This window comes from Heteronotia binoei, chromosome 15 (assembly GCF_032191835.1).
Source record: "Heteronotia binoei isolate CCM8104 ecotype False Entrance Well chromosome 15, APGP_CSIRO_Hbin_v1, whole genome shotgun sequence".
NCBI lineage: Eukaryota > Metazoa > Chordata > Lepidosauria > Squamata > Gekkonidae > Heteronotia > Heteronotia binoei.
In genome coordinates this window covers 54957520-54982331 of record NC_083237.1, presented here as the reverse complement: position 1 = coordinate 54982331, position 24812 = coordinate 54957520, and the positions used below count along the sequence as shown (strand labels likewise).

Here is a 24812-nt window from a genome sequence, read left to right as displayed (position 1 = left end):
GTTCAGTTTTCTGTTGAGCATGGCTGTGAACTCTCAGCTTTCATCTGCTACCTAGGAAATGGGAAGCTTTTTGATTTATCTCATAAAAACATGAGAAGCCATGTTGGGTCAGGCCCATCCAGTCCAACACTCTGTGTCACACAGTGGCCAAAAAACCAGGTGTCATCAGGAGGTCCATCAGTGGGGCCAGGACACTAGAAACCCTCCCACTGTTGCCCCCCACAAGCACCAAGAATATAGGGCATCACTGCCCCAGACCAATTTCCATCAATACCCCATGGCTAATAGCCACTGATGGACCTCTGCTCCATATGTTGATCCAGGCCTCGGATTCAGCAGGAGCTCACAGGAGCACAGCTCCTGAACCTTTCTGAGGGTTCCCCCTCTTCCTCCCCACCTACCTTGTCCATATAATAGTAGGTGCAGCTGCATAACAATCCCTGGATGAGCTCCACCACATTTTTTTATTAAAGGTATAAGTTTTTGAATGCTTCTTCCCAAGGGCTTTTTCCCTGGGGGAACGCTGAGGAATGGAGTTCCAGAACCTCTTTGTGGAAACAAAATTCTCAAAAAAAAAGCATTTAAAAAGTTTATGAGAGGCACTCCTGTGTTTCTCCTTCGTTTCCCTCTTGAGAGTTCTGACACCTCTTTTTTCCAGGAAAAAAAAAGCCCTGCTTCTTCCCATCTGAAGAATCCAGCTACTCAGCTTACAGCGAACAATGCTCAAGTCGAGCGGCACCTTTAAGACTGACAAAGTTTTATTCAGGATAAGCTTTCGTGCAAAGGAAGACCAACAAAGTTCTGTTCAAGGTATAAGCTTTCAGATATCTGAAGAAGTGCGCAGGCACGTGAAACCTATACCTTGAATAAAACTTTGTCGGCTAAAGGTGTCTCTGGACTCAAACTTGGTCTGCTCTACTCCAGTTCGCCTTACCTTGTGCCATTTTCATGAGGAGGAGCATCAGAGCACATCCTGTATGATGGAATTATTTCATGCTGAAAGATCCTTGGGAAATAAGAAGGAAAGGAACATCACATGCTCTCTCCTATGGTGGCAGCAGCAAGCATGGACTGTGAAGGGCACCAGCATTAGACAGTGCCCATTGTTGCAGTGCCCCAGCAATAAGCTTTGGAGAGCCTTTCTTTCATAAAATGGGTTGTCCTCTTTGAACGCTGACAGGAAAGGCAAAGCTGACGCATAGCGTCCTGGGAGGAAATCCCAGTCTGAGACAAGCTGTAGTTGCTCAGTTGTGCGAGAAAGGGAATCTGTGCACGCTCAGAGGTTCTTTACTACTCTATGTCTGTTTCTGGTGGGAGAACGTGGTAAAAGGGGTCCAGTACCCTTCAGCTTCACACTTCAAGAACGTCTGAACGTGCCCTGCCCTGGGTAGCCCAGGCAAGCCCAATCTCATCAGATCTCAGAAGTTAAGCAGGGTCAACCCTGGCAAGTGCTTGGGTGGAAGACCTCCTTGGAATACCAGCAGTTGGGACCTCCCTGAATATCCTCCAGACCGCCACCAGGGGTCAGTCACCAGAGGTTGCCATGAATTCCAGGGGCAGGCACAAACACACACCAGAGTCGGAAACGACTGGTGCTTGCACAGGGGACTACCTTGACCTTTTCATGTAAGGCCAGGGCATTGCGCTTGATCAAAATTTGGTGCCAGACACCTAGCAGTTACTTGCCCACTGGCAAAAATCCTCCTTTTATTTGCCATCAAGTCATAGCTGACTTACAGCGACCCCCTGGTGGACTTTTCAAGGCAAGAGGCATTCAGAGGTGGCTGCCCACTGCCTGTTTCCATGCAGCAACCCTGGTATTCCTGGGAGGTCTCCCATCCAAACACTAACCTGGCTTAGCTTCTGAGATCTGATGAGCTCAGGCTAAGCTGGGGCTACCCAGGTCAGAAGCTTTAGCTCTGCAGAAACGTTCTTAAATTATCCAGTTTTGCGACCAGGGCTCATTTTGTAGAAAAATAGGTGTTTGGAGCTCATTAGCATAACTCATTAGCATATGCTGCCCCTCAGCCAAAAGCAACCCTATGGAAGAAGGGAGAGCCCCGGGCAAGCGAGGCCTGCTTGGGCTGGCTGAGACCCAGCCAGCCCAAGCAGGCCTTGCTTGTCTTGGGCTCTCCTGGGCTGCCCCCCACCCCCCGTCAAAAGGCCAGCAAGCCAACTGCTGCCCAAAATCACATAAGAAGTGGAGAAAGGGTGGTGTGGTCTTCTCCAGGGGTTAATGAGGGCTGCTGAGGGCATGGCAAAGCCCCTGGTGGCTGGCTGGCTGGCTGGCTACCCGCTCTCCTAATCCAGGGATTGTTATGCAGCTGCACCTACTATTCAATGGACAAGGTGGGGAGGAAGAGGGGAAACCCTCAGAAAGGTTCAGGAGCTGTGAACATATGAAGCTGCCTTATACTGAATCAGACCCCTGGTCCATCAAAGTCAGTATTGTCTTCTCAGACTGGCAGCGGCTCTCCAGGGTCTCAAGCTGAGGCTTTTCACACCTATTTGCCGGGACCCTTTTTTTGGAGATGCCGGGGATTGAACCTGGGACCTTCTGCTTCCCAAGCAGATGCTCTACCACTGAGCCACTGTCCCTCCTGTGAGCTCCTGCTGAATCTGAGATTCACATTAGCATAACTCCCCACCATGAATAGATCTGTCAACCTCTCTGCTGCCACGTAGTCCCACAGCACCGACACAATTTATTTTCGAAAGGAAGGCCTCTTTCTCCCACCTTAGTCTTTGCCCGGGCAGGTTGTAAACAGCATGTGTCATCCTTATGGAGAAACGAGCAGAACGCTCTTCCTACCTTCTCCCCCTTCCTGAAATTGCACCGGCTGCAATCCTTCCTCCCACCCCCACCCCGCAACCCCCTCCTTCGCCAGCATCCTTCAGTGCAGAGACCTCTCTGGAAATACATCAAATGTCCTGTCATCCTGGAACGGCTCCCCTGATATTTACTGGAAGATGAGCAATATATTTTTGATGTGCCAAGAGCACCTCGTTCGCAATTAGGCATTATCACAATAGACTTTTAAGCCATAACCTGGAAGATGAGTGGTTTTCATTCGGCCTGCAGATTCTTTTTCGGAACAGCTGGCGCGAGGCTAGGAAAGCATGGCAGAGCACCGAGGAGGAGGAGGGGAGCAGCCCCAGATTTGCATAGCAGTGGGGTGAGAGCGCTACTTGCTCTGGAATGAGAGGAGGCTGGAGGATTTCGGCGGGTGCTGAATTTCTGTGCCTTATGGTTTTCTTCTCACAACGTGTACTTCCAAAGAGACAGAGAGGTTGGAGCCAGGGTAGCTGTTCTGCTCAACGTTCCCTCTAAGCTGCAGAGTCTTGCGAGCAAAAATTCTATTTTGTGAGCTACTGCTATTGGAGTTGTGAGTTACTGGCATTCAAGTGGTGAGCTCCTGCATAGATTACTGTGCTCCAGGGCCCTTTTTCCTGAGCTAAGACAAAAATGTGTGAGCTGGAGGCTAAAAATCTGCGAGTGAGCTCATGCTAACTCTGCTTTCAGGGTTCTGCTAATGGATGGGGGTGGGGTAATTTTCGCCGGTTCCTCCCTTCTTGCTGCAGACCCCCGATTTGCCTCTCGTTTTTGCCTCTTTTGGGGTTTCCTGCCCCCCAAAAGCAGCATTTTGGGGAGATCAGTGAACTGGAACAGAAGGTGGGGAGGGCACAAAGCAGCGGGGGCGGCAGGAATGCCTTGCAAGCAGAGCCAGATTAACAAGTAGGCCAAGTAGGCACTGGCCTGTGCCCCCATGCCGTTAGGGTCCCCGCGCTGGCTCCCCCCCTGCTTGCAGCCCTCCCAGCCTGTATGGGCAGCCAGTAACTGAGCCGCTCTTTGCCTGACTTGCCTGGTGCGGCAGCTGCTGTTGTTGCCAAGTTTGCCTCTCTTGGCCTCTCCCCTGCAGCTTAGTCAGAGGGGCTTTTGAGAAGGTGGTTGCGGGCTGCAGTGGGGCAGGCGTTCAGACTCTGAGATGATTTGCAAGGAGGACCCCCAAGATTTTGACTGCCCAGGGGCCTCCACGGGGTTTAATCCAGCACTGCTTGCAAGAACGGAATACGGTATTTTGTCTGTGTCCAACCCAGAATGTTTTCCGTCACCACAAATTTTGCCTTTCGTTTGAAAGTGGGGTGGGGTGGCTTCCCCACAGCTGTTCATACCCGCTCCATTTTCTTTTCACCCCATTTCTGTTGGAAGGTGTTCGACTGAAATGCTGTTGAGATCACGTGAGTCCACAGAGTCGCCTGAGACGACACTGAGCTTCAGTAAATCAAATTAGCTGAATCAACATAGTGACATCATCATGAGCAGCCACAGTGACATCATGAGTGGGCACCATTCATGCCATCGTGTTGGCCAACACGATGCGGTTGATAGTGGCTGTTGGGGTGATGCAGCTGTGGCTGCTTATGATCATGTTACCGTGGCTGGTCAACTGCGTGTGTGTGTGAAGTGTCCTCAAACGGCAGCCGACTTCTGGTGACCCCAGCAAGGGGCTCTCAAGTTCAGTGACAAGCAGAGGTGGTTTGCCATGGCTTTCCTCTGCAGAGTCTTCCTTGGTGGTCTTCCTTCCAGTTCCTGACCCTGCTTGGCTTCAAAGATCAGGCTGTACCACGCTGCCTTTCCTCCCAATGCTCAGTTAACGAAAGATGACAAAATTTAGTTAACCTTTTCAAGAGGATGATGACAAATAGCCTTAAAAGGAGGTTTGGTTTCCCATTTTGTGGGTAAGGGGAAACAGAATAAAAGCATGTAGTTTTGGAACTCCCGCCCCCATACAAAGCCCTCCCCTCAAGCTCTCGCCAAGCGTCTGTGAGGGTGGAAATGAGACAAACGACACAAATGGGCCCCTTCCACAAGACCACCTTTAATAGCACTGTTAAGAATGAGGAAGCAGGTTAGGGTGGGCAGGCTGTGGGACTCGGCCTCCCCACCCCCCAGTCCTGAAACACGCCGTTTTACACGCTGGCCTGATGACAACAGTAGCTGTGGCTGAATGTGTGCCAATGGGGCAGGTGTTTGTGTGTATAGGTGTGCGTGTGGGGGGAAAGATATTCCTGGCGGTAGATGAGGCAAGCTGTTTCACCGGGTCCTGCTCACCTTCGTGACCCATGGCCGAACCCACACAAAGCTTGAGCTCTGTGACCCCAGTTGTGGATTTTAGACAAAAAACGGGGGGGGGGGGGGGCGGTGGTCCGTGAAGCGGGATCTTTGATCCCTCCCCCTTTATTCTAACTTGGCCCGTGGAGTTTTGAAGTAATGGTGAACTCGTGCCGTGGCCTTCTCCATCATATTGGGGGGGAAAAAACCCAGACAGCTTTTAGACAGAGACGTGGCTCGTAAAGAAAAACAAAAGAGGGAGATCTTGCCATCAAAAGGACTGGCATGCAGGCTTCTTCTGTACAGTTGGTTGGCAGTCTAGGAAATGGCGGCTTCTCGGTCGTCCGGTTTGTACAGTTCAGATACCGGGACACGAGCTCTGCCGGTGGAGACGACCCCTCCCCTCCCTCTCCTCCCATCTCCACACGGACAGGGGTGACGCTATCGAGTCCAAGGCATCTCTTGCTGGATTTTGGCAAAAAAAGAGAAAGAGAAGAGTTGGATGCATAGCGGGTTCCTCAGCCGTTTTCCCCCACCCCCGTTGCGGCGAACCTGCGCGCTGCTCCCTGGCTCTTGGGGAGAGAGTTCGTGCGTGGGGCCCGGGGAGGGTGTGGTCAGCACGCGATCTCTTCCAGCGTGCCCAGCGTCGTCTGCAGGGGGACTGTCACAGTGTGGCTGATGGGGTCCGAGTGATTTGGCAAAGGATCGCACGTGCTCTGCAGAGGGGGGGGGGGAGGGAGACAGAGAGAGAGAGAGAAAGAAGCTGGAGTAGTTTTCAGGGGCATGGAATTATGGTTGTCAACCTCCAGGTGGTAGCTGGAAAGCTTCTGCTATTACAATTGATCTCTGGACGACCAAGATGGAGAAAATGGCTGCTCTGGAGGATGAATATTATAGCATGATATAGAAGAAGATACCAGATTTATATCCCACCCTCCACTCTAAATCTCAAGAGCCTCAGAGTGGCTCACAATCTCCTTTCCCTTCCTCCCCCATAACAAACACCCTGTGAGGTAGATGAAGATATTGGATTTATATCCCGCCCTCCACTCCGAAGAGTCTCAGAGCGGCTCACAATCTCCTTTCCCTTCCTCCCCCACAACAGACACCCTGTGAGGTAGATGAAGATATTGGATTTATATCCCGCCCTCCACTCCAAAGAGTCTCAGAGCGGCTCACAATCTCTTTTCCCTTCCTCCCCAGCAACAGACACCCTGTGAGGTAGATGTTGATATTGGATTTATATCCCACCCTCCACTCTAAATCTCAAGAGCCTCAGAGCGGCTCACAATCTCCTTTATCTTCCTCTCCCACAACAAACACCCTGTGAGGTACTGATATGAACATATGAAGTGGCCTTATACTGAATTGGACCCTCAGTCCATCAAAGTCAGTATTGTCTACTCAGACTGGCAGTGGCTCTCCAGGGTCTCAAACTGAGGTTTTTCACGCCTACTTGCCTGGATCTTTTTAGTTGGAGATGCCAGGGATTGAACCTGGGACCTTTTGCTTACCAAGCAGATGCTCTGCCACTGAGCCACCATCCCTCCCCCAAATCAAGATCAGGACCAGGTAGGGGTGGAGCTGAGAGAACTCTCACAGAAGCTGCCCTTTCAAGGACAACTCTGAGAGAGCTATGGCTGACCCAAGGCCATTCCAGCAGCTGCAAGTGGAGGAGTGGGGAATCAAACTCGGTTCTCCCACATAAGAGTCTGCAGACTTAACCACTTCACCAAACTGGCTCCAGCTGAGGTCTTTCCCCTCCCCAAGCCCCATCCTACCCAGGCTCCACCCCCAAGGTCCCTGGGTATTTCCCACCCTAGAGCTAGCAATGCTTGGCATGATCCAGAAAGACTCCAATTCCAAACTCTCTTAGCCATAAACTACTAGGTGATCCGCAAAGCAACAGTCAATGGTTCAAGCTCAGCCTGACAGTTTTTGTGAGAAGGGATTATGAAAAGCAAATTGCTTTTGGGTTTCGAAATCCAACAGTATGGATTCAAAATATGAACGGCTCAAAATACTTTGCATCCTTCTAAACGTACTCTTCGAATTTTAAATCTTGAATTCCAGATCCGTGTTGCAGATTTCAGGAAGAAATTTAGAAATTGGAACCAAATCTGAACGCCAATTGTACGTTCTATGTATGTGTTGTTTGAAGATAATCTCAGTGCCAAAATGCGTGTTTAGGCAGCAGTTAGTATGAATGTTGGACAAGATCCAATCATAAAGTGCTTAAATCCTAATTGATTTTAATGGAGGGGATTAGGCACTTAACGTTAATCTCTTTGGCTGAAATCAATGGGATTGTAATCTTATTTTTTAAAAATGGAAGTCATGACATTTTCCTCAAGAAACAGTCAACAATTTTGCACTTTGAACCACTGCATTTCTGAATGGTGCATTTTCCAGGTGGTGGTGGTGTGGTGTTGGTTTAAGTTCTGAAAAGCAAATCCCTTTTCAGTTTTCTGACTCTTGACAGTTTGAATAGGATAATTTGTTCAACCTGAAGTTCAGGAAAATTGGCTATAAAAATATGCCTGGCGTGATATTTCCGTGGGAGAGATTTAAGCACGCACTTCACTCTCCATGGAAATCGATGAGATTTTAAAAACGTATAATTTTGGCTGGATCATGCCCATATTACATTTTCTCTCTCAGAGCCAATTCAAATGTTATAAAGTTCTTATGGGCCACCTTCATGACTTTCTATGAGATATTCCCTGCTAGGAACTCAGTTCTCACTAGTAGGGTTGCCAGTCTCCAGGAGGTGGCTGGAGATCTCCTGGGATTACAGCTGGTCTCCAGGCAACAGAGATCAGTTCTCCTTCAGAAAAATGGCTGCTCTAGAAGGTGGACTCTGTGGCATTCTACCCCACTGAAGTCCCTCCCCTCTCCAAACCCCGCTCTCCACCGGCTCCACCCCCAAAATCTCCAGGTATTTCCCAACTTGGAGGAACCAACTGCGGGAAGAAGTTAGAGCCTTGCAGAACCTCACCCAGTTCCGCAAGGCCTGCAAGACAACATTATTTCGGCTTGCCTTGAACTGAATTGCTGATATAGTAGCAAAAAAGGATACCCAAGAGCACTGAATGCCACTGGAAACTAAGTGATATTAGCACCAAAACTGTTTTAATTTGTTATAATTGCTAGTTTGGTGTAGTGGTTAAGTGTGCAGACTCTTATCTGGGCGAACCGGGTTTGATTCCCCACTCTTCCACTTGCACCTGCTGGAATGGCCTTGGGTCAGCCATAGCTCTGGCAGAGGTTGTCCTTGAAAGGGCAGCTGCTGTGAGAGCTCTCTCAGCCCCACCCACCTCACAGGCTGTCTGTTGTGGGGGAGGAAGGGAAAGGAGATTGTGAGCTGCTCTGAGACTCTTCGGAGTGGAGGGCAGGATATAAATCCAATATTATCTCCATCATCCTGTAGATCTGATGAATTGTTTAAATGTTAAATTGAGTGAATTGTCTTGTTACTATGATCTGCTTATTGTTGTGAGCCACCCTGAGCCTGCTTTGGCGGAGACGGTGGGATATAAATCAAATCCTTAGTTCTCAGGCACGGTAGAGCCTGATTTGGATCTGGATCAGGACCAGAACGTGTGAGGACAGAGGACCTAACCTTCCCTCCCACACCTTTTTTTGGAAAGCAGTTTCCCTAAATCACAGGAAGAGAACATACATGAGCACACTTTCTCCATGTGTAGGCACACTGCTGATGTGCTCATGTGCGCTCTCCTCCTCTGCACACTGACTGAATGCACAGAGAGACCATGCGCTCAGGGCTCTGGGGACCACTTAATCCAATCTGTCTTTTGTCACGGTGTTCCACGATGGGTATAATCTACCTTCAAGATTACAGGTTGGCTGTAACTACCGTTTAGCTCAAAAAAGGAGTCAGGATTTCTGAAAAGTCCCCCCCCCCCTTCTGCAATCATTGTGGACAGAAAACACATTTTAAAAATTTCATCTGATCCACGAAGGTATAATTTGCTTGATTAGCAGCATCGGAGCACAATTGACTTCTTTTTATATTTCCAGACGGAGAACTTCCATTTTCTGTCCCGGCACACTTCTGTGAACCACAGTAGTTTCACACAAAGCTTACTGCTAAACCCAGCCTTGCAGCCGTTTAAGGAGGTATTCATTTATTTGGCCTGAGCATCAAATACATGAATGAGGGACCAACCCTAGGAAGGTCAGAAGTAAGTCCCTTGTTATTTGCTTCGGGCTTATTCTCAGCAAAGTATCCTTCAGCTCCTAAATGGTTCTAACCAATGTTCCCTCTAAGCTGCAGAGTCTTGTGAGCAAAAATTCTACTTTGTGAGTTACTGGTATTAGAGTTGAGAGCTACTGCACAAATTATTGTGCTCTGGGGTCATCCTTCCTGAGCTAAGACAAAAATGTGTGAGCTGGAGGCTTAAAATCTGTGAGCTAGCTCATGCTCGCTCAATTTAGAGCAGGGGTGGCCAAACTGTGGCTCAGGAGCCACGTGTGGCTCTTTCACACATATTGTGTGGCTCTTGAAGCCCCCACCACCCCATCGGCCAGCTTGGAGAAGGCATTTGTTTCTTTAAATCACTTCTCCAAGACAAGCCAACGGCTTGGAGAATACATTTAAAGTTAAAATTGCTTTCTTTCCACCTCTCTATCCCTCCCCCATCTATTTCCTTCCTTCCTTCCTGTCTCGTGGCTCTCAAACATCTGACATTTATTCGATGCGGCTCTCACATTAAGCAAATTTGGCCACCTCGGGCTTAGAGGGAACACTGATTCTAACAGAGTTTGTCTGCCCAAAGTTTCCTCTGTTTCTCAGGGATGAAATAAATTTTCACATGAGACTTAATAGTGGTGCTTTCTCTCAGAAGTAGTTTTGAGCCATATTTCTTTTGAAAATCTAGACATCTTGGATCAGGCCGGTGGCCCATCCAGTCCAACACTCTTTGTCCAAAAGTGGCCCAGATTCAGGTGCCGTCAGGAGGTCCACCAGCGGGGCCAGAAGAATGAAGAGTTTCCCGTTATTCAAAGCTCAGAGTGAAGCTTGGTTGATCTAACAGAGGTCTTATTTGACTGCCCTTGTGAATTCTTTTCTCATGGACTGTTGCCACTCTTGAATTGTTGACTAGGATAACTTGGGTGAAGTCTGAAAATGTCCAGAGCAACATATGAACATTAGGCTGAGGAAGGAGAGAGCACCTCTGAATAGGAGCAGAGTGCATTCCCTGCACCACTGACAAATGCAAAGGTCTCACACCCGTGATTAATGTTCCTCATGAACGGTAGCCTGCCCAGCCAATCATTTTCTTCGGGTGTGCCCGCTTTGTGGAGGAGACTCCCTGGGCAGGAGTTGGGAGTGACATCCTTGGACACTTTACACAGCTGAGCTTTTAATGGAATAATTGCAGGGATTTTAATTGAATTTTATTAAGATGCATTAGATTAGGGGAAGGAAGGAGGGAGGGAGGCAAGGAAGGGAGGAAGGAGAGGGAGGAAGGAAGGAGGGAGGGAGGCGAGGAAGGAGAGGGAGGGAGGGAGGAGGGAGGGAAGGGTTGGGCTTGAAGGCCCAAAAGCACGGCAGGTAGGTATCCCTGCGCCTTTATTTTCCAGAAATTACATGTCACCCCTTTCCCCTCACCTTAACTTCAGGAAGCCTCCACAGAGTACCTGGCTGCACCACGTTCTGCTATCTGATCCTGGACTCAAGCCCCCAAACTTTTCAAAATGTCAGCATTCCACTTTGAAAGGCATGAAGTAAAAGGCAAGAAGAGTGCTCCTAAGCATGTGCGAACTGCCTTTCCTTTGGCAGGGCAGAGGGCATGGGTCCCCAAACCATGTCAAGCCCCTGGGTCTTCCCTCTGTCTTGCAGGGCAATGCGCCAGTGCTGCTTGCGCTGACTTCTGCTTTCGCATTCTCTGAAGTTAAGGCAAGAGCCCCGTGGCGCAGAGCGGTAAGAGTACTGCAGTCCAAGCTCTGCTCAAAACCTTAGTTTGATCTCGGCGGAAGGTGGGTGGATTCAGGTAGCTGACTCAAGGCTGACTCAGCCTTCCATCCTTCCGAGGTCGGTACAAGGAGTACCCAGCTTGCTGGGGGGAAAGTGGAGATGACTGGGGAAGGCAATGGCAAACCACTCCACTAAAAGTCTGCCAAGAAAATAGTGTGAACTGACATCACCCTGGGGGTCGGTAATGACTCGGTGCTCGCACAGGGGACTACCTTTACGTTTTAAAGTTAAGGCCCACGATAACGTGGGGTGGAATACTTACCACATTCTCATCATGGCTTCCTTCCTCCTCCTCCTGGCCCAGAAAGTCTAACAACTTCTCCTTGATCAGCTGCAAGAGATGGGAGACAGGCTTATGCTCTCAGGCCCAACAGACCCCTGGCACAGAACATCCGTATCGGAACACAAGGGAAACAGGCACTGACTTTGAATCAGGCTCGCTCTCTGCCTGGCTTCTTCTCCTTCATGGAAACTACCTCCACCTGGCAATACCTTTGCAGAGAACACAACTGGCATAAGAACCCAAGATAAGGAACAAGATGAAGCCATGGGAAATTTCTTCCGCTGCTTAGAAAGGACAAAACAGTAGGCAGAGAGGAGAAGACTTCCTTTTGGAAGACCTCAAACTCAGGGGTTGCTTTGTAGAAAAATAGGTGGTGAAGCTCATTAGCATAACTCATTAGCATATGCCCCCCCCCAGCCAAAAGCAACCCAATACTAGAAAGGAGAGCCCCAGGCGAGCAAGGCCTGCTTGGCCTGACTAGTGATCCAACCAGCCCAAGTAGGCCTCGCTCGTCTGGGGCTCTCCTGGAGCATCCCCTCCAGTCAAAAGGCCAGCAAGCCACCCACCGCCCCAAATCACGTAAGGAGTGGAGAAAGGGTGGCGTGCGCTTCTCCAGGGGTTAATGACAAAGCCCCTGGTGGCCGCCCAGCTGTCCGCTCTTCTAATCCAGGAATTGTTACAAAGCTGCACCTATTATTCAATGGGCAGGTGGGGGGGGGGAGACCCTCAAAAAGGTTCAGGAGCTGAGTTCCTGTTGAATCTGAGGCCTGCTCGATCTACAAGTCTTTCTTCATGTACTGGTGGGGTTACCAGCTCCAGGTTGGGAAATATCTGGAGATTTTGGAGGTGGAGCCTCAGGAGGGTAGAGTTTGGGGAAGAGAGGGACTTCAGTGGGCTATAATGCCATAGAGTCCACTTTCCAAAGCGGCCATTTTGTCCAGGGGAAGTCATCTCTGTGGCCTGGAGATCAGTTGTTATCCCAGGAGATCCGCAGCCACCACATGAGCAAATGTATCTGGCAACAGAGACACTTTCCCTCTAGTTCTGGCTGGTGACCAACCTCCAGCTACATCCCTTTTGTCTTTTCAGTCAACATCACGTCTAGACCAGGGGTGGCCAAACTTGCTTAATGTAAGAGCCACATAGAATAAACATCAGTTGTCTAAGAGCCACAAGACATGAGCATCAGATGTTTGAGAGTCACAAGACAGGGAGGGAGGGAGAAAGAAAAGCAAACAGGAGTGAGGGAGAGGTGGAAAGAAAGCAACTTCAACTTTAAATGCATTCTCCAAGTTGCCAGCTAGCTTTAAGCGATTTAAAGAGACAAATGCCTTCTCTAAGCCAGCCAACGGGGCAGTGAGGGCTTCAAGAGCCACACAATATGTGTGAAAGAGCCGCATGTGGCTCCTGAGCCACAGTTTGGCCACCTCTGGTCAAGACTCACGCTGTGTGTTAAATGACATAGTTTATTGGCAGGGCTTTTTTTTTGTATCAGGAACTCCTTTGCATATTAGGCCACACACCCCTGATGTAGCCAACCCTCCAAGAGCTTACAGGGCTCTTAGTACAGGGCCTACTTTAAGCTCCAGGGGGATTGGCTACATCAGGGGTGTGTGGCCTAACAGGCAAAGGAGGTCCTGCTAGAATTCCTTACAGGGCTCTTAGGACAGGGCCTGCTGTAAGCTCCAGGAGAACTGGCTACATCAGGGGTGTGTGGCCTAATAGGCAAAGGAGGTCCTGCTAGAATTCCTTACAGGGCTCTTCGTACAGGGCCTACTGGAAGCTCCAGGAGGATTGGCTACATCAGGGGTGTGTGGCCTAATAGGCAAAGGAGGTCCTGCTAGAATTCCTTACAGGGCTCTTCGTACAGGGCCTACTGTGAGCTCCAGGAGGATTGGCTACATCAGGGGGGTGTGGCCTAACAGGCAAAGGAGGTCCTGCTAGAATTCCTTACAGGGCTCTTCTCACAGGGCCTACTGTGAGGTCCAGGAGGACTGGCTACATCAGGGGTGTGTGGCCTAATAGGCAAAGGAGGTCCTGCTAGAATTCCTTACAGGGCTCTTCGTACAGGGCCTACTGGAAGCTCCAGGGGGATTGGCTACATCAGGGGGGTGTGGCCTAATAGGCAAAGGAGGTCCTGCTAGAATTCCTTACAGGGCTCTTCGTACAGGGCCTACTGGAAGCTCCAGGGGGATTGGCTACATCAGGTGTGTGGCCTAATATGCAAAGGAGCTCCTGCTACAAAAAAAGCCCTGGTTCTTGGTGGCTTTTGGAGGCATCAAATTGTGACCACACAGATCTCTCGGCTATCAAGGTGGATGTGAGGGGAAAAAACTGTGGTACTTGAAAGAGAGAACACAGTGATGAGGCGGCTGTGGGCTGCGGCCTGATGGTTCTGCTTGATTTAGTTTCCAAACTCTTGCAGTCTGAAGGCCATTCTGACATTTACACAGGCATTGTTTAGAATAAATAGAACTGAAGTGACTCAAAACCTATCAGGGTCACTGGAAGAGGGAGAAGGCAGGAAAAGGCCTGTAATGGCAACCGGCATGCGTTTTATTATTTATAACACCTCACTCCCTGTTCTTACAGCTTACATTATTCCCTTCTCCTCTGTTTTATCCTCCCAACAGCCCTGTGAGATTGTGGCCCAAGGTCGCCCAACAAACGTCTTGTCAGAAGTGGGGATCTGAACATGTGTCTTCCCAAATCTCAGTCCAGCATTTTACCCAGGGGTGTTTTTTTTTGTAGAAAAAGCCCAGCAGAAACTCATTTGCATATTAGGTCACACCCTCAACATCATTGTTTCACACAGGGCTTTTTTGTAGAGAGAAACCAGCAGGGACTCATTTGCATATCAGGCCACACCCCTGATGCCGAGCCAGCCGGAACTGCGTTCCTGCATGTTCCTGCTAAAGCAAAGCCCTCATTCTAACCATGGAAACAATGTCAAAACACTAGGGAGACAAATTGGCTTGTGTGAGCAGAGGGTGCTGGGGACCAAGGGGATACAAAAAGAGTGGGTACTAAAGATTAGGATTATTATTTTTATACAGGGCTTTTTTTGTAGCAGGAACTCCTTTGCATATTAGGCCACACACCCCTGATGTAGCCAGTCCTCCCAAGAGTTTACAGGGCTTTTCTTACAGGGCCTACTCTAATCCTCTTAGAGGACTGGCTACATCAGGGGTGTGTGGCCTAATATGCAAAGGAGTTCCTGCTACAAAAAAAGCCCTGTTTATTCATAGAATCATAGAGTTCGAAGGGACCTCCAGGGTCATCTAGTCCAACCCCTTGCAGAATGCAGGAAATGCATCAATACCTCTCCCCCACCCCAATTGACTCCTGCTTCATGCCCATTCTGTCTCCTTCTATGCCTTCCTTTCTCTCCTCTCTCCACAGAGTGGCTGGCTGCTAAGAGGAGTGGGCAGGTATTAGAAGGGCCAAGCAGGCTGACGAAGGAGGACACACTCTCTCTCCTCCTCCTGCTTTGACTGCTGCAGTAGCTAACTGACACCAGACGAGAAAGGGTCGACGCTTACCTCATAGATATAGTCAAATATTTCCAGAATGGTGAGGATGCTAGCACCAATAAAAAGGCCCATCTGACCTCCGATATCACCTGAGAGAGAAGAGCAGAGCACTGTGATGCAACAGGTTTTGTAACCATGCAAACCATTATGTTTTTATAACCATGCAATATAAATTGCTAGAGCCAGTTTGGTGCAGTGGTTAAGTGTGCGGACTCTTATTCAGGAGAACCGGGTTTGGGTTCCCACTCCTCCACTTGCAGCTGCTGGAATGGCCTTGGGTCAGCCATAGCTCTCATAGACCTTCTTCCATTGTAGTGGTTAAGTGTGCGGACTCTTATTTGGGAGAACCGGGTTTGATTCTCCACTCCTTCACTTGCACCTGCTGGAATGGCCTTGGGTCAGCCAGAACTCTCGCAGAAGTTGTCCTTGAAAGGGCAGCTTCTGGGAGAGCTCTCATAGCCCCACCTACCTCACAGGGTGTCTGTTGTGGGGGGAGGAAGTTAAAGGAGATTGTGAGCCACTCTGAGATTAGGAGTGGAGGGCAGGATATAAATCCAACATCTAGAAAGAGTGTGATGTATGGCAAACAACCTCAGATCATGGAGCCCGTGGACATCTTTCCTGGAGCCCGCCAAGTGCTTATAGAAAGCGAGAGGGGCTAGTCGGGTGTCTGCTCAGCAGGATTGGCTGTGCTGATTAAAAGGCATCCTGTTAAGCAGAACTTCTGCCTGAAATGTCGAAGCGTTACTGTTACCTTGCTCCCTGGCATTTTGTGGGTGGCTCCACCTTCTGCTCAGCCATTTTTTTATTGGCTCCAGCTCCTGTGGCAGCCATTTTCTGGTTGCACCCACCACCCTGTGTCAGAATTCCAAAGGTGTCCACAGGCTCAAAAAGGTTGGGGACTCCTTAATTCTAGGGAATTAAGTTGAGAATTTCAGAAGCACCTTTTCCAACGTGTGTGTTCAGACTCAGGGAAAAGAGGAACAACTGTTCATTCTATCCCCCAAAACCAGCCAGAGCCCACTGTCCTGTGGTCTCCATTCTTTGCTGGGCATCTCTGCGGTAACAGAATTTGAGAACTGAACCAGGAGTATCATGGTCAGAGGTTGCATCCTAGCAGTTAAAATACTTTTTAGAGCTTGCGTTATTTGCATTTGTTTGTCCTCCAGATCTGGAGAACTCCATCCTCTCCACAGCATTCAGAAAACCTGGCATCAGGATCTGGGGTGTGTGTTGCAAGTATACTGAAGACCCGGGTTCAAATTCCCCTTCACAGCACTGCTGGGAAGTTAAAACCCCACCAGTGTTCTGAATGTCTTGGAAGAAGGCCAAGATACAAAGAGAATCAATCAACAGTAAACTAGCTAATCTGAAACCCAAATCCTGACATTAAATAATAACAAGACAGCATTTTTTATAGCATGCTCAAAGCACTTCATTATTGCAATAACCTTTGCAACTGCTCTCTCTAGCAGATTGTTATTATTTTCAGTATGTTGCCTTCTGGGTGGGTGGGGTGGGCAGGGAGGGGCTGAGACTGAGATGCTTGCCAACTCGTTACAAAGACACATCCTGGAGTTGTGTACCTCCTATGTGCTTGCTGGCCCAATTCAGATTGGGACTGTGGTGCGTGGTGAGAAAACCTCTCCTTCCCTCCCAGCATCGTTTCCCTGACCTGAAAATCCCACGGAGAGCTGCTATTTTGCCCCTTTGGGGACACTGATATGTAACCCATCAGTATATCTAATTTTCCCCAGATCCCTGGGGCCATTCAGGTCAGGAAAATGGCACAGGGAGAAGGGTTAAAGGCCCTGATCTGAATCTGGTCTGTGCATACCTGGGAGCCACGGAACTCCAGAAGGTGTGTTTCTAACAGGTCTCTGTCTCACCATGCATCATAGTCCCAATCTGAATTGGACCTGCAAGCGGGGGGTTTTTTAATAGCACGAACTCCTTTACATACTAGGCCACACACCCCTGATGTAGCCAATTCTCCAAGAGCTTACAGGGCTCTTCTTACAGGGCCTACTGTAAGCTCCAGGATGATGTGCTACATCAGGGGATGTGGTCTAATATGCAAAGGAGTTCCTGCTACAAAAAAAGCCCTGCTGCAAGCACATAGGAGGCATGGAACTCCAGAACATGGTTGCCAGCTTTATGTTGTGAAATATCCGGAGATTTGGAGGGGTGGAGCCTGAAGGCCATGGAGTTTGGGGAGGGGAGAGACCTCAACAGAGTATAATGCTATACAGCCCACCCCCAAAGCGGCCATTTTCTCCAGGGGAACTGATCTCTGTCATTTGGAAATCAACTGTAACAGTAGGAGATCTCCAGGTGCCACCTGGAGGTTGAGAACTCAATGTCTTTGTAATGTGTGAATCAGCCCTAAGGCTACCTAATGAATTTGTGGTTCAGGTTAGTTGCTAAGTTGTATCTTTCTCAGTTCTGGGCCCCAACCTGGTGGAATCAGCTGCCTATAGAGATCCGGGCTCTACCTGGCTTGTTAGCCTTTCATGGGGCCTTTTAAAATGGAGCTGTTCCGCCAGGTCTTCGGGTGAGGCGACGGGCAGCTACCCATTAGATCGGTTGGCCTCCCCTACTGTACTATCTTATTGCACTGATTTGCTGCACCATCTCATAGTGTTCTGCCAGGCTATTTTGTTCTATTGAAACCTGTAATTGACTTTTATTATTATATGATTTTATTATTTATGTTGTGCTCCACCCTGAGCCCCTATGGGGGAATGGGCGGAATATAAATAATAATAATAATAACAACAAACAATCGCTGCTCAAAGAATGTCAAAACTCACAAAATGTATGACCTCATATAAGCATCTATTCCGACAGCAAGCTAAACTAAAGCCTCTCCTCCACCCCCCCCCCCCCAGCAGCTTTGCAGCAGAGTGGACAAAAATCAACCATTAAAAAAGTTCAAACCCATTAGATTTTAAAACTTTAAATCAGATTTTTTTAAAAGTGTCGGCTATAACACGTTTCTGCATTTTCAATTAACGTGGTTTGAAAATGAAATCTGAATTTAATGCAAACGTGTCTCTTTTCACACTGAATTTTTATAGCCCCGTTATGGGCTCATGAAAAGCTGCTTTTCCTTATAAAGGAAGAATGGCTGAACCCACTGTACAGTCTAGCAGCTTGTACAGCTTGTACACTTGTACTCGGGGCTTTTTTTTGCAGCAGGAACTCCTTTGCATATTAGGCCGCACACCCCTGATGTAGCCAATCCTCCATGTACACAGACTGGGGGGCAAAGACCAGGGGGTTTTTCACTGATCCAGGGTTTCCCAAACTTCCAGGGCACTCCCTCAAACCTGCTTCTTCTGAAGTAACTTCGTTTCCAGAAAAATCTCTCTGAAACTCATGCTGAGCCAAAATGGGGGTGGAAAGTGGGTGGTCTGCAACTTTTTCATACATTCCCAGGGTCCTCTCTTTCCACCCTCACACCTGCATGGACCTATCTGTTTGTGTGTTCTTCTTCAGCTTGCAAGCACTCCTAATGCCCATGTTCAATTGCCTGCACCACCCACACATCCCTTCCTCAACAGCACCGGCCAGTGTATGCAGTTGGAAGTGTTGTTGCCATTGCCATCAAGAATGCCAGTGCTGTGTACCACCCACACTGGGCCCTGGCAGCTGCTGTACCTCAAAATATGCTGACACATTTAGTAGGCCCTTCCTTCAACTGCTACTACTGGAATCCTGCCTCAAGCTACAACCAAGCTTGCTTGGTTTCAAGAAAATCTTTTGACAGCTATTTTTCATACTTTTCCTTGACTGAAACTCTGGGAAATTGCTGCGAAAGGTAGCAGAGAATTGTACTGCAATTAATGAATTAATTTCAAGTTATATAAGGTTCATACAAGCTTTTCTGCAGTTATCCCAAAAAGGATATTTATGAGGGGCTTGCAGCTTTTTAGTGCTTTAAAAGCAACCTCTTGTGCAGATATTTAGCCAGTGAACTTCTTTCATCCTTTTAAATATCTACAGGGGTACAGTCAGACGTACCATTAGCGGCAACACAGCTCCGTCTGGCTGACGGATTAAATGTGTTCGTTCAGACATCCACATCTGGCAATCGAGCGTCATCCAGGCTTGCTACGCCTGAATGGCGCATTAATTTGACAGCACAGAAAGTCCGGCCCTTTTTCAAAACAGCGGCACAAGATCGGCTTTTTGCTGTTTGGACAGCTCACGCGCGATACTGCCCCCCACTTAAAAAAAAAAAAAAGCCCCAGCAGACATGCGCATTGCCAGATCATCCAGGAATCTGCTTCTGCTTCTCCAATCAAGACAGGATCGGGGGGGGGGGGGGAATGTTATCCCACTATTCAGAACAGGAAAGAAATCTTTTTTTTCATTGTGGCAGTTCCTGGCAGTTCCTTGGTTTGAATCGGCAACGTTAATTCCGGAAACTTTCCCCCTTCCCCCCTGCCTCTGAAGCAAGGTTTGATTTCCCAGCTCCAAACAGTTGGGCGCATGTTCAATGCCCCCCCCTCCCAGCAATCACCATCTGATTAAGCATGCTCCAAGAAAAGAGCGTTGATAGTACTGAATGTCTGATCGAGCAACAACAGAATGAATCGCATTCTTGGATGCTCGTCTGAACTGCCCTGCATCGAATCAATATTCAGCGGTTCAGATTTGAGAGCTACACACCCGCTTTTAATGGTACGTGTGACTGCACCCCAGGAGTAGTTTAATTTTGGTGTCAGACAGCCGTTAAAAGCAGGACCAGTAAAATGGTGCCAAGTTCATAGTACCATCACTCCCAGTGCTGTTGAGATATACAGCAGTAATCTCCAATAATCTTTTTCTGCCCCACACCTCTAACTCTCACTCACACAGAAATCTCATAGAAAGGTCAGCTGGCTACAACTGGGGGTGCCAATTTTTCATTGACAGAGCTCTGCAACAGTATGATGAACAGAAAAGTTTCATCCAGTAAAAATGGAGGAAAGAAAAAAAGGGAAAGAATGAAATGGAAGGAAAGGAAAGGAAAAGAAAGACATGGAAAAAAAGAACATAAGAGAAGCCATGTTGGATCAGACCAGTGGACCATCCAGTCCAAAATTCTCTCATACAATGCCCAAAAAGCACCAGAATGTCCACCAGTGGGGCCAGGGCACTAGAAACCCTCCCACTGTTGCTTCCCCCCACCCCCAGCACCAAGAATACAGACAGAGCATCTCTTGCAGACGGAAAAAGAAAGAAAGAGGGAAAAAGCGGGGGGGGGGGGCAGCCAGATTACCCCAGCCAGCAACAATTCTGCTTAGGAGTTGTTTGGTAAAAAAATAGCTACTGGAATGCCCACTTCCCGCCCCTCCCAGCTGAAAAAAACACATACCCCTTCTTTGCCACCCAGGACTCCTGGGAAATCTCTCCAAAAGAACATACTGCAAGGCACATGAAAGCTCATACCCTGAAAAACACTTCATGGGTCTAAAGTGCCAGTGGACGCCAGCTTTTCTCTCTAACACTGGGAGAGGGGGAGAAGGAAGGAGAGGCAGCCCAGCGCCTCTCTGCACAACCCAGAGACGGGGGAAGGAAGGAAGCCAAACACAGCTCAGGCTTTGCAGCCTGTGTCAGTCTTCAAGGCTAGCTTTTCTCTGCACAACACAGAGATCTGATCCCTCCCCATTGTTTTCTTCTTTGTCCGCCTGCCCCACCTCCTCCCCATCTGCCGGCCCAGCCCCAGGGAAACCCATCTCTGGAGCGAGAGAAAACTTGTAAGGCACTTTCAGCCAAGTCAGGTGGGGAGGAAAGGGAAGTCATTGCAAAACTCCGTCTGGGCTCTGGTTGAGTGGTGGGCAGCGGGCACAGGACACTTCCTCCCCCCCCCCCGAGCAGAAATCCAAATTGCATGCAGAAAAAAAAAAGTGAGAAAGCCAGCCAGACAAGCCGGCTCTGTCAGGCTCATCTGCCCTTCAGCAGCTCCTCAGCCCTTCTTCTGCATCTGGCAGCGCCAGGCCAGCCAACACTTTAACTCCTGGGGGGAGCTGGGGGCTGCTTTTGCTGCAGGCTCAGCCCCTGTAGCCAGAAATCTCGGGGGGGGGGCAGGGCATAAATTTTTTTTGGGGGGGAGCATGGAGGCTTGCCTGCTTTTTCCAGCAGCCAGCTGCCCGGCCCCAGCTCACTCGCTCTCATGCTCTTGAGGGTGGGAAGAGCCTGGGGAGAGCAGCAGCGGGGAAAATGGGGCCATGAGGAGAGTGGGAAAGGCAGGGAAGAGCCCAGGGAGAGTGCAGTGGGGAAAATGGGGCCACAGGGAGACCGGAGGAGGCAGGGAAGAGCCCAGGGAGAGTAGCAGCGGCAAAAATAGGGATGCAGGGAGACTAGGGGAGGCAGGGAAGAGCCCGGGGAGAGTGCAGTGGGGAAAATGGGGCCGCAGGGAGACCGGGGGAGGCAAGGAAGAGCCCGGGGAGAGTGCAGTGGGGAAAATGGGGCCGCGGGGAGAGTGGGAAGGCAGGGAAGAGTGGCAGTGGGAAAAATGGGGCTGCAGGGAGACCGGGGGAAGCAGGAACGGGGTGGGAAGAACCTGGGGAGAGTGGAAGCGTGAAAATGGGGGAATGCCTTTTTAACCACTGGTGCCTGCCGGCTGCAGCAGGGGGCATGGCAGTGGGACGGGTGCTCCAACTCAGAGATAATTTGCGAGGGGGCCCCCAAGATTTCGACTGCCTAGGGGCTTCCACAGTGTTTAATCCGGCCCTGCTCTCTCCCAGCCTGTTCAGTAGCCATTTTCAGTCCTTGCCTTTAGCTTAAATGCTTTACTTTGGAGGGGACAGGAACAGAGCAAGGGAGGACCATTTCCAGGACAAGGGAAGGCTAAAGTACCCAGGAATCTGCAAAGGTGCACCTTCTACTGTTGAATCCAGCCAGTTCCTGTCTCCATCAACCTGCCTTGGCTGCAGAAGAGACTCTATTTAGGTCATCAGAGTTGTCTAAAAATAATCCCTGGGTTGTATATAACTTTCTAAAAAATAGTAAAAAAAAAAAAAGTAGTACGTTATATATTCCTGAAATTTATTTCTGTACCCTCAGAGGTCACTTAAAGGCTATTTGGTTTTAAATCAATGTGTTTAAAAGATGATAGAAAAACAGACTGATATGCCCTTTTATTCAGAATGAGTCTAAGTTTTCTTATATAAACCGGAATGCAATTCTGACCTTTTTATTTTCCTCCAGTGGCTGGAATCATTGATTTAAATTGCCTTGATTTTAGATCAAGCCTCCCAGTTTTTACAAAACCCTGGCAGAATGAGATTCCGTTGTCTACCTAAGCAGCTGGTAATACCTGGAAAACTGAGGAATTCAAACCTACCCTCTCTGTACAGTTTAAATCCAAGTCACTTCTGACTTATGGTGACCCTATGCAGGGGTCGTTTTGTAGAAAAATAGGTGGTGGAGCTCATCCAGAGATTGTTATTCAATGGACAAGGTGGGAAAGAGGAGGTGGAACTCTCAGAAAGGTTCAGGAGCTGTGCTCCTACGAGCTCCTGCTGAATCCAAGGCCTGACCCGATGCATTGATGTTCTTCAAAACAGCCTGTCATTGATGGCCTCGTTCAGGCCTTGCAAACTGCGGGCTGTGGCTACTTTGGTTCAGTCAACCCATCTCAGGTTGGGCTTCCTCTTTTCTTGCTGCCTTTGACTTTTCCCAGCCATTATTGTCTTTTCCAATGACTCATGTCTTATACAACCTAAAACGGCAATAGGTCTTTTTGCTGCATAAACGCAGTTTTAGCTCCTTCACTGAAGTCTCATATCCAGGGGTGGAATTCTAGCAGGAGCTCCATTGCATATCAGGCCACACACCTCTGGTGTAGCCAATCCTCCCAAGAGCTTACAGGGCTCTTTTTTGTAAGTTCTTGGAGGATTGGCTATATCACGTGGGTGTGGCCTAATATGCAAAGGAGCTCCTGCTAGAATTCCACCCCTGCTCATATCTCTTCTCACGGCAATCTAAGCCACCATGCTACAATTTGGCTCTTCTTTCCCACATGTTGGGCTTTCTTTTATAGCAGGAACTCTTTTGCATATTAGGCCACACACCCCTGATGTAGCCAATCTCCTGGAGTTTACAGTAGTCCCTGTGCTAAGAGCCCTGTGCTAAGGATTGGCTACACCAGGGAGGTGTGGCCTAATATGCAAAGGAGTTCCTGCTACAAAAAAAGTCCTACCCACATGAAACATTTGTTCTTGCGAAATTTTCAGCCTATTGCTGAGCACGCTTACTCAGAAGTGAGTCCTACTAATTCAACACGATAGTCCTGAGGATACGAGCCTAGAATGTAGCCTTCATTTTATTGATCTGCAAACCTCTCTGGTTCATTGAGAACTTCTGTCCAACCTCCGAAGCGTTTGCAGTTTCTCCCAATTTTGCATCGCCCGTGAATTAAATTATCTTAAAGCGATAAGCTGCCTCATCACTTATCACGGCTGTGCAAATCTGGTTTCTCTTTCCTACAGGCAATTCACTTCATTCATCATCACCAGCCAAGTTCATCTCTGCTATTCATTTCAAGCTCCTGACCGTTAGAGCGATTCCTCGGTGGAACGTGCTTTCTCGGGAGGTGGTGGGCTCTCCTTCCTTGGAGGTTTTTAAACAGAGGCTAGATGGCCATCTGACAGCAATGCAAATCCTGTGAATTTAGGAGGAGGTGTTTGTGAGTTTCTTGCATTGTGCAGGGGGTTGGACTAGAGGTCCCTTCCAACTCTACGATTCTATGTGAAAGACCTCAGCCTGAGACCCTGGAGAGCTGCTGCCATTCTAAGTAGACAATACCAACTTTGACAGACAAAGGATCTGATCAGTCCCGTAGCTAAGAGTCACAGGGGAAGGGGACCACAGGGGGGTTGTGAGAGGGGGACACGCGGGTGAGAGCAAGAAGCTGTGATTTGAATTGCACGTAAGCGCCGAGTCCCCTTCTACCTTTCTTGGAGCTCAGCCTGCAGTGATCAACTTCCAGTTCTGAAGTTCAAAAGAAGGCTGATTTGTATCTGTGCGCTCCCTCCCCATTTCCCTGCTTTCCTGTGCCCTTCCCCAACCGGGAGCAGCAGGGAATGCGCACGGCTTGTACACACTGGTTGGCGGAGACACATCCCAGCTGCCCTCCTCCCTCCCCACCCTGAAAGGACTCTAGCTGCCCTGTGCAATCTAGGGGCCTCTCCTCCCACCCACCCAAGAACTTCCTATTCAGGGTTAGGGGTCCTGAGGGGGAGGGGGCCCATAAAATCCACAAGGAGGCTGGGCCCTCTGGGCCCCATGAGGTGCTACAGGCCTGGATCTGATTAAGTTTTATGTGCTTTCACGACCAGCGAAGCTTGAAGGAAGTTATGAACATATTGGAGGAATCTTTCTCCTTCCCCTGCCTTTAAGTATCACAGAGACTCTCTGCACAAACCTCCCTGCTTGGAAAGGACAGGTTTGTATCCCCATGGCAACAGAGTGGATGCTTAAACGTAGCTTTTCAACAGCCCCGGGACAAACAAACAGAAATTAAACTTGTCTTCCTTTCATCCAGGCAACAGAAAGGTCTGGAGAATGACATTGACAAGAAGATTCGAGAGGAGCCGCTTTCAGGGCGATGGATGGGAAGCTAAAGCCTTGAAGACGGGGTGGGGTGGAAACAGGAGGAAAAGCCGCCGCCCCCCCGCCGACTGCTGATTCGCTGCAGAACTGAAATTAATATTTGGCAGGAGAAGTTCCAATGCAAATTCTCCTAAATGTATATTAATAGTTCCTCATCTTTAATTTAAAAAGAATCCCCAATTATGGATGCTGTATGTTCATTAAATGAAGAAGTATATTATTAATGACTTCACTGAATCGATCCTCAATGCTATGGCCAGTGTTCCCTCTAAACGG

At 49.0% G+C, this 24812-nt stretch overlaps 1 protein-coding gene across 1 annotated transcript in view; it reads right to left on the bottom strand.

Moving 5' to 3' along the window:
• Positions 1 to 4862: 4862 nt before the first annotated feature.
• ASIC2 (acid sensing ion channel subunit 2) overlaps positions 4863 to 24812 on the bottom strand; it is a 786273-nt gene continuing 766323 nt past the window's right edge. Inside the window, exons 8-10 of the mRNA XM_060256113.1 lie at positions 14940 to 15019; positions 11377 to 11445; positions 4863 to 5829 (exon numbers count right to left, since the gene is read on the bottom strand). Coding sequence (XP_060112096.1) covers positions 5728 to 5829; positions 11377 to 11445; positions 14940 to 15019 — 251 coding nt within the window. The 3' untranslated portion in view covers positions 4863 to 5727. The remainder of the gene's footprint in view (positions 5830 to 11376; positions 11446 to 14939; positions 15020 to 24812) is intronic.